Consider the following 10,175-nt stretch of genomic DNA (forward strand, 5'->3'; position numbering starts at 1 on the left):
ACAACTGCAGGTCAAAAGTAGCCAGTCACTGAGGTAGCCCAGAACGTGGATCCCTAGTGTCGTTCTCCAGAAGGCAATGACAGCAGAAGACCAAGAATAGCGGTCTGGGGTAGATTTAACTTCCTAAATGCACATCTAAAATTTGATAAATGTATCTAGTATGCATTAAAAAAATCCCAGAAATATTTCTTTCTATACTGTAATTGTTAGCCATCTTTTGGACTCTGTCTACCAGGAGCCATTTGCATATGTCTGTTCTGATTCTAGCTTTTACTTCATGTGAATATGTTAATATGCCTCACTTGTGTGGACCTTCAGTAAGTGTTTGCCTTGAACAGCATGAGCATAGTTTGCTTCCCAAGGTGCCCTCTGGCATTACCTCTGTCTGATCAGGGTTACCTTCCTTGCTGGGTTTGGGTGTTTGTTCTTGAGAGGCAGTTTCCTGTGTAGGATGCCTTGCCCTAAGTATTGCATGTGACCCCCTCTGTAAGACTCAGGGTTAAGGGCAGTCAAGATTTTTTTTTGTGGGTGCATGAGGGATGTTCACATGCTGTCGTCTTATGTCCGAGACTTCCATCCTTATTGGCTTTTCCCCATTTCTTTATGTATGCAATAGCAACCTTCATTCATTCCATACATTATCATTTCTTTGTGCAAAGAAGAAACAAATATGATACCATTGATTTAATACCAATCCATTATACAGAATTAGTCAATACAGCTTATATATATTCGGTACAGAATTACACTTTTGTCTGGAAATAGTCAGTGGCAAATTTGTAGGCAAGATTATACTGAATGTCCAACCATCCTCTAAAAAGAAGATTGTGCACACAGCCATTTTCTTAATCCTTACACTGTTCCAATGTATGTATGCTCCAAGTATGCTCCAACTGCCTGGAGGTGATTTAAGATATCTCATTTTATTAAAATACCCCACCCATTCAAGGGACGGGAGATGTCATTTGACACTAGAGACCTCTGCCAATTATTTGCCATATTTGGACAAAATCCCAAGTCTCTTGGGTTCCTTCTCCAGGGCCTTAGTAAAAAGAAGCAGATCATGGCTGGTGCATCACCATCTGGTGACCAAACATTCAGGGAAGCCATGCTAAGAACCATTGAACTTTTTTTTTAAAACAGCTAAGATCTATTTACAGGCCAAATGTGTGCTATGTGCAGTTATAATATTTGGGCTTAACATATCTATAACTATGAGAGAAAATGTCTGCCTATCCAAAGTTGGAGGCCAGATGCTTGGGACTAGTCTCACTCAAATTTGTAGGGAAATTGGTCTAGGGTATGGGATGGACATAGGCTAATCAGGGTAGACCTAAGTTAAATACTTTAGGAAACATTACTATAGTAATTATACACACACTTGGGTCATTTTCAGGGAGTCTTTTATCAAATGTAAAACATGGTGTGTGATTAATATGGTTATTACCGAAAAGAAACAATAATGAAAAAAGGAAAAGAGAAGAGAAGACGAGAAGGAAAAGCAAAACAACAAATCCACAAGGGACGTGACGAGGGTTCGAACCCTCGTCACGGCCCTTGTGGATTTGTTCATTTGATGCTTCACGGTATTGTGCTTTCTGTGTGTAAAAGCAAAACATCTGAGACATACATTCGTTTCAGTGTTTCTTGAGGGGGAAAGCATGGGAAAAGGGGAAGAGAGGACTAGGGTAGGGACAAAGAAGAGAGGTGGAGATACAGAAAGCTAGAGATAACTAGATATATAGAGACGGCTAAAGAGATAAGTAGAGATAGAGATCTAGATAGATAGAAATAGATATAGACAGAGAGAGAGAGAGAAAGAGAGAGAGAAAGAGAGAGAGAGAGAAAGAGAGAGTGAGAGAGAGAGAGAGGGGGGGAGACAGACAGACCGGAACCCTAGAACAAAAGTGAGGGACTCGGGATTTTTTTTTTTTTCAAGATTAGGGGGGATGGTTACTGGAGGCCTGAAAAAGCCGATGTGAGATATGTGTACCTGTGGAAGCTTTAAAATCTTATGTGTTATCTTAAATCCTCTCTAGATAAGTAGCGTAGGTTTGTCAGATATGCCACAGTCACCCCTGGATGACTCTCACAGCAGAAGGGTTAACCAAAGTAATATACAGTACTAGTATATACAAAATAAATTTCTGGATGACCTATTTAAACAAGATTATCTTGGCAAGCTTTGATATTAAGTGTTCTTGTGATCAATGCCAGCCACACAACCCTCAAGACACATCAACATTAATTATTGAATCAACCTTATGTACAGGGTACATCAACAAATTATAACAATATTCACCACAACACAGTCTTGAGAGGAGCTCATGGTACTTACAACCCTAGCTGCCCGTTCTTGACTCTCACACTTGCGACAGAACCAAGCTCCAGTAGGCACGGTAACTATACCATAACAGGCTGAAAAATACAGAAAAGTTTACTAGGTGGATGTTCATGAAAATGAATTTCCCTAAATAATGTTTTGATAGATTGGGGCTAATAAAGTAAATTCCCCTAATCTAATAGGGAAAGTATGTCTCACATGGCTAACTGTACATTTTTTATTAAGAACCAAACTTGATTGAAACAAATTCATGTGCAGTTCTTTTATAGCTGATTGCAGTGTTCACTGCAATCAGCTATTTACAGTATAAGCAAGTCTAGTAATTAATCAAATGAACATCTACTCTCCAGTATATGGTCTAAAGCTAACTGGAATAACAAATCTATTATACTTAACATTCATTTGCTTACCATATTTATATATTCGCTCTGCCACTGTCCTCTAACTAGGCATTACGTACCTCGCATCCATTCCATTTCATTGCCATTTTTACCTGTGCCCCTATCATATTAGCTACAATTGTCCTTTGCATTTACAGGCCTAAACTCAATATGTAAAAAAAAAAATTGTCACAAAATCTTTCCCCCAACTTTGAAATGTACACAGGATTCCCACATTGTTTCAACAAGCTACGTTAACCTAATTTAAAAACAGTTTTTATTATGAAACAGAATGCTAGTGAGGGAGGGAGGGAGGGAATTATCAGGGGAAAACACCAAGCCATTATGACTATATAGCACTCGGAAGGGATCAGGATAAGGATTTAGGATGGGATGGGGGGGGGGGGGGGGAGGAAGGAATGGTGCCCAACCACTTGGACAGTCTGGGATTGAAAGTCGACCTGCATGAAGCGAGACCGTCGGTCTACCGTCCCGTCCAAGTGGTTGGGCCCAGAATGCTAGTGAAATACACCACATTTGGTAGAAATTTTATTTGAAGATATTAAACAATACAAGCTTTGTATAGTAGAGGCAACAAAGCTAACTAAACAAAGCATAAGGTGCTGGCTGACAATGATGAAGGGAAATACCAAACTGAAAGTAGACTGTATTCTAACATTTACCCTGTATTGGCTTTTATCATATGCTGCATGTTCAGGCCCTGATAGTACAGGTAAAACATTATTGGATAATCTATTTCCAAATAATGTCTTCTATAAATCGGTTTTGTTTTTTCTTCAGTGACAAAGTTTTCATGGCAAAACTCTGTCTGCGGATAAAATCTCTACCCAACACGCTGTCTCACTATGAAGTGTAAACAATGGTGTTTACACTTCTTGCCAGGAGAATAAAATTTGTTGTGTGGACTGTCACATTACACCAAATAACTTATTAAACTCAAGGCAAAGATTAAAAGTGTAACATGACATGCTTATAAGCAAGTACGTTATGAATAAAAATGCACAGTATGCTCCGGTGTATTGACAATATCCTTTATATGTCAATATGACCCATGCCATACAATGCATCTTGCAAGCTATTTCACCTAACTTTTGGAGAGCAGCCTTCTTTAAATGTGTCTTTACTATGCTAAATAGGCCTATACGGTTACATTATGCTTACTTAACACCCAAAAAAATTAACGACTGCATTGCCCAACTTTTGGGGAGGAGTATTCTTTAAATGTGTCTTTACTATGCTACATAGGCCAATGCAGTACTGGAATTATACCTACTTAATGCCCACAAAATTATGATTGCATAGCCTCATCTGTCATGTTCTGTATCATTACCTGGATGTGTTTCCCTTTTGCTTAAGTGTCCAACTATGCTGGTTTCACCGAAGGCCACCAGTGCAAAAGTGTAACCAGTTGATGAAATTTACAGCATATACTGTACCATAAAAAATCTAAGCTTAAGAAAAAGGCAAAAACAAAACAAAAAAGTGGGGACCCAGATCCTGACCCCTCTCAAAGAGGCACAGGGAAAAAATGAGTGTCACCTCACCAGGGAATGTATCCAGAAAGTCAGCAAAACAAAACAGACATACTGAGTTCAAGAGAGACCCAAGCCTCAGAACCCACCCAATGAGCTTCCCCAACTATGTAAACTATCAAATCTCTTGAAACTAGCATGTGTTCGCTCACTCCATCTCCTCCACCCAACTGAGAGGGGAAAAAAGGAGCCCACACCCTCCAGGGGGATGAGCGCTCAGTTTTGGAACAGATGCACACACAAACCCCAATCGACGACCTACAAGGAAGGGAAGGAGGGAGGGGATCAGGGAGCCACCAGGGCTCACCCTGAAATTGGAATTACAAATGAGGTCCAGCCAAGTCCGAACCAGGGACGAAACCAACTGACTTCCACCAGTTTACCAGGAATCTGAACCCGAGCTGAGAAAGAACCAGATCCCTGGCTAGCAGACATACATACTGATTAGGAGCCAACACCAACCAGTCATTGAGGTAGGCCAGAACACAAACTTCCAAAAACCGAAGATGAACCAGCACAAATCAAGCCAATCTGCTAAAACTACCAGGGAGACAGATTCAGACCAAAGGGAAGACCTCCCAAAAGTAGAAAGGCTCACACACAACTACAAAACCTAGCCAATCCCTGAATAGTATGTACAGTATAGGAATGTCCCAAATACACTTCCCAGAGGTCCAAGGAGTTCATCCAAGCACCCAAGACCAGGCAAACTCGGGCTAAGGTGGTCATCTAGAAAATGGGGCAAGGATTCAACCCCAAAAGTACGAGAATGAATCATAACTCCAGCAAGTCCCATTTCAGGACCAGGAAGAGACAGGACACCCACCAAAGTGACATGGTCATTTAAACCACTCTGGAAGCAACCCACCCCAAAAAAGACTGACCAACTACACTGCAGGCCATGCAAGATGACCTGAAAAGCCCATGTTCGTAGGACTACGAACTAAAACCTGGGCAAGTAGCCCCCTGCACTGCCCGATCAAAGAAGCAAACCATAAAAGGGTTTGCCCTTTTATTAAACAGTTTATGTATATTAAACAGTTTATGAGCTCCGAAGCACTAAGAGGATGTTTATAACAATAACATTATTTGACCAGGAAATTTCAATGCTAATAAACCTTTTAATAAATGTAAACAAAGCCACCAAAGACTGAGAAAAGATATATAGGTTCGTAAGTAGATGTGCAAATGCTTATTGAAACCTGGCCGAGGTTCTGGCTCTGGTCCCCTGGTAGCCCAGAAAACCCCACAACTAATATGACCTAGTAGTTGGGCAGCCCATTTTCCTAAGGTTTCCCAACGTCAAGAAAACGGTCAAATTATAGTGTCCTCTCCTAACCTACCAGAGGACCCAAAACGGAACAGCATGTCATTTATGCGAGCTGCTTCCATTTTCTAATACAATTTTTGGCCTTATGTAACGCATACGATCGAAATGTGACATTCTTTGTAAGAGGACAGGTCGAGTTGGGAGCAGCCTCAGCAAGATAGCTAAAGGAAGCCACAGGGGGGGCTCTTCCCCAGAAAGGTATAATAATCTAATCTAACAATAAATCATCTTAATCTAACCTGATCATAAACCATCTAAAATCATAAGCTATCTTAAATTAAGGGATACCATTTCATGACAGGAGCATTCAGGATGAATTGCATATAAGGGCATATATGTTATTTCGATATTCAAGGGAGGAGGCATTATTTCTTTACATTTCTTCAAAAAGCTTTAAAAAAATTAGGCTTTACAATAAAATGCACAAACAAAATAATGACATTAGGCTATGCACATCCAATAAAGGTCTATTTTGATTAATACAATTAGAAGTCTATATAAAGCCACTTTTCATGCTTTGTGGGCATACCAAGGTCTCTCAAATACTCTCCATATCAACCTATCCTCTTGCAAATGCCTTTACTATTCCTCTCAAATTCACTCTAAAATACTTGTTGCACCACTCTGCTCTCAACCACTCATTCATCACTACTACTCCATTGTAGTACATTCCTCAATAATGAGTCATAAATATTTGCAGATAAAACAATAGTGAGTTGGAATGAATGACAATATATAGTACCAATATGTATCAATTTATAAGGAATTCATCACCCTTAATTAATAAAACAGCAGAGATACCACTTTGGGTATTTCACTAGTGAGCCACCACTGATTTCCCATACATAATGCAATGAAGAATTGAATATAATTTAGTTTCTTAACATTTTCATTACGCTCTTTTTTTTAAATTCATTCTATGTAATTTTGCTAGATACAGTATATTGTTAAAAATATATTATCAACCCTATTTTTCTATCATCCATTTCTATATTTTCATGTTCGTACCTTGTCCCACATGAGAGTGGTAAACAGTAATATTAATGAGTGTAAAACTAAGTAAATACTGTACTGTATTACAAATACCTTCCTCCCCAACCTAATTTCCAAAATGCATAATGACTGGTGAACTACTCACTATGCTAGTCTGTAGTAGTCATGCATCATTAATACTTCTTATTAAAAAGATTAAAAAAATCTTTAAAAATATATTTTACATAAACAAAAATTTACTTTCATAAATATTTAAAAACCTTAAATCCTTTTGCTTACATTAAGTGAATATTACAAAACTAATAGTCTATAACATAGTCTTCTTTAAAATCCAAACATTAAAGAAGTGGTGAATAAACTTCAAATTATTTACAAAGAAAGCTTTACCTAATTGACATAAAATTCTGTTTCCTCCCTATATAAGAACATAAAGAGCAAGAACACTGAAGCAGGTCTATTATAATGCCCTTGTTTATATCTATGTTCATACTTGAAGAAAGACATCAATGAGCAGTACAATATAGAAAATATTTTAAGTGGGCTGATAATGCTATGGATAAATCTTTTTGTGTTTCTTTAGCTTAGGAATGAATAGCTTAAGTTCAGCTATGTCAAGCTAAATTTTATCCCCTTCTGCCCACAGTGTATGGACAATGAGGAGAAAGAAAATTTTTGACTGGATACAGTCTTAGACTATGATATAGAATACTGACATGAAATAGTGTAAACAACTTCAAAAAATTCCAGTTAAAAGTCTCTAATAATAAAGTGATGCTCCAATAATTAAATTTTAACCCTAAACAAATAATATACCTGTAACAATAAATATTTTTGAATATAATTAACTATTCCTTAGGTTACGGCAAGATATTTTATTTGGTCAGGTCAACAAGTGCTTCAAAAGCTCTTAAATAAAACAAAATGCCAGCAATGTTCACTGCATTTTCTCATGACATGACACGACATCTCTGGTAGTGAACATCACACAAAATATACTTCATCCAATCAAAGCAGCTACCGGAAATAACCATTCTCTGCCTCTAGCCATTATCCAGTAAAATATCCACTGCCTAAAATTCTAGATTAAGAGGCACCACTTTATTATTGACATTTTCAAGCTAAAGTTTTACACATTCATTATTCACCATAGTGTAATTAATTTCAAAGCTTTCAGAAGAAACACATTTTATTAAATAAACCAACTGAATGTGCAAAAGCCAAAGAAAATGATAAATGTGGAGAAAACACCCAGTGACCCATGAGTGTTGCCTCCACCCTCGTGAAAGAAGGTGACTACGATTTGTAAAGATTTACAAGGGTATATTAACTATTAATTTATGCACTAGTACTAGTGAATAAGCACGAGCCAGTACTGCACTGAAATACACCAGCATGGGGTCTCAACACCCAGCCTACAGAACTTTGTTGTGATCATACCACACAGATTGATCAGTAAAAAAAGTTTCACGCTCCTCTTCAACACAATTAGCCTTCTTGGATATACTATACCCATTATATTGCTTTTTGCATATGGAATAATTCAGTTTTACATTATTGTTTGTATAACTATTAACTTCACATTGTCTATAGTCTAAGAACTGTACTCAAGCAAATGCATCAATGTTTGGTTGCAATTGGGCAAGGGAAGTCCCCCAAATCTTCCAGAAAATGTGCCTCCTCACTGTATAGTGAAATAACATATGGCAAGAAACTCCTGTGAGAAATTTCAAACTGAAAACTCCCATAACAAAATGGTATTTAAGAACTTACGTACCAGTACCAGTACTAGTGCGTAAGTACGGGCCAGGACGGATGTCGGCAGTCCTGGATAGTACTGAACTCCCAACATGTCCAGTCTCAGCAACAGAGGCCGAAGTGCTACAATTGTCCGCAGGCCGCCGTGGTCTACAGGCCACCCTCAGTCCACAAGCTGCTGTGTGAGGGGGGGAGGGGTATCGGAGTCCACAGAGCATAACCTGACTTCAAAATATATATCCAATGTATGATAGACACTTCCAGCAGTTTCAATTTGTTCTGCAGTTTACATATATTTATTTATTTCTTAGGTTAGGTTAAGTTAGGTTCATTTTTCCCCACTGTGCCTTCAAACAATACATCGGCAGCAAGTGGACCATGGGCGGCCTGCAGACCACGGCAGCCTGTAGAGCAAGTGGCACTTTGGCCCCTTATCAGTTTCGGGTCATCTGTGCTTGCAAAGACTACACCGACAGTTATTTTAGTGAGCTCCGAGTTGGCAGGTGCAGGTGCTGTACCTGACAACTCCACCTAATTTACAATAACCTAACCTAAAAAATAACAATTTAAAATGTCATCAACTTCATGACATCACTTTAAAAATGTGAGTGGACCAATCAAAGTGCCTGCCAGAGTGGTAACTATCATCTCGTGCTGCTAGCCAGCAACGCACAGCTTAACATCACCTACGTCTTGGTGTAGTTGCCGTCTTACTTCTTAATGTGTAAGATCATTTTTAATACTGAACAAAAATGTAAGTGTTACAGCACAATGCTGGGAAAAAAACATTGTAGTGTTACATGTGCACATGTCATTTAAACACATCCTTGATAATCTCTCAAGCCAAAAACACATGGCATAACACTTTCAATTAGGGTGACTTTCAAAGAAAGAGACAGTTCCACCTTGGAGCTAGGGGGGAAGACTGATGCTATGCCAGACCCCCGTCCCTCGCTAGCCTTAATCTCCCCGTACTTACTCTCACCAAGCACTCAGCACCGTGACAGTCACCGCCCACCACTCTAACCCTCCCAAATGCACAGAAATAGAGCCCGGCTGGCTGAAGGAGGCAGAGAGTACCTTGGTGTACGGCGACGTTACAGCCCTGACCATCACAGTACACGAGAGGATTCTCCGTCCAGCCATTCTCGTCCGAACAAACACAGCAGCCCCCCACCATTTCCTTTGGGTCTTCCTGTTTTGGCTTCATGTGTCTAACCCCTTCCTAAACCCTCCAACCATTTTAATCTAGGGTCTGAACTTCGAGAGTGTTTGTTCCACAACAAAATGGTAGACCCCAAATAAAGTTCCAATATTCCAACGTACCCTCAAGAAAGTAACTGCATTATTTATTTTCGTGCAATGAAATTAGGTGTTAACTCAAAGCGTAAACGAAAGAAGATAATTTAATTTCTTAATTAATCCAAACACTTATTGAAGTTTTACTGAAAAATTGCGCGAACTAGCGAAGAGAAGAGAGATTTAAAAGGTAAGGTATATCCCCAAGGAATCTCGCGGCGCTATGGGAGGCGCAGGCGCTATCTTTCTTGAAAACAAACAGCTTGCTTTTGTAAATAATTCACTTTTACCGTAAGACGAGCTCTTGTTGTGCTTAAAAATCTTAAACAGTAATTTATTATGTCTATAACTTGCAACAAAACCTGCCTTATCGGGGGAAAAAAATAAACCTGCAAATTATGAACGCACTTATGTATTTTATTTTTGAATTTTTTGTGTTTCATAATTGAGAATTTATAACAGGACTTTGGATTTATTTTGCATATTTCCTCTGATAAAAAAAATGTTAAAGATATGTGTTA

The 10,175-nt window shown here is 38.8% G+C and overlaps 1 protein-coding gene across 11 annotated transcripts in view; it reads right to left on the minus strand.

Annotated features, from left to right (window-relative positions):
- The window catches only part of LOC123774571 (protein AF-10), a 67,105-nt gene extending 57,423 nt beyond the window's left edge, over positions 1 to 9,682 (minus strand). For 4 of the 11 annotated variants that reach the window (XM_045768937.2, XM_045768940.2, XM_045768939.2 and 1 more), the window contains exons 1-3: positions 9,436 to 9,682; positions 8,375 to 8,533; positions 2,339 to 2,418 (exon numbers count right to left, since the gene is read on the minus strand). In XM_045768937.2, coding sequence (XP_045624893.1) covers positions 2,339 to 2,418; positions 8,375 to 8,533; positions 9,436 to 9,565 — 369 coding nt within the window. In that variant the 5' untranslated portion in view covers positions 9,566 to 9,682. Of the gene's footprint in view, positions 1 to 2,338; positions 2,419 to 2,754; positions 2,890 to 8,374; positions 8,534 to 9,435 lie in introns of those variants that run through there. The other 7 variants (XM_069303875.1, XM_045768943.2, XM_069303874.1 and 4 more) reach the window with 4 other exon arrangements.
- Between the last annotated feature and the right edge of the window lie 493 nt (positions 9,683 to 10,175).

The sequence above is a fragment of the Procambarus clarkii genome, chromosome 51, assembly GCF_040958095.1.
Source record: "Procambarus clarkii isolate CNS0578487 chromosome 51, FALCON_Pclarkii_2.0, whole genome shotgun sequence".
Lineage (NCBI taxonomy): Eukaryota > Metazoa > Arthropoda > Malacostraca > Decapoda > Cambaridae > Procambarus > Procambarus clarkii.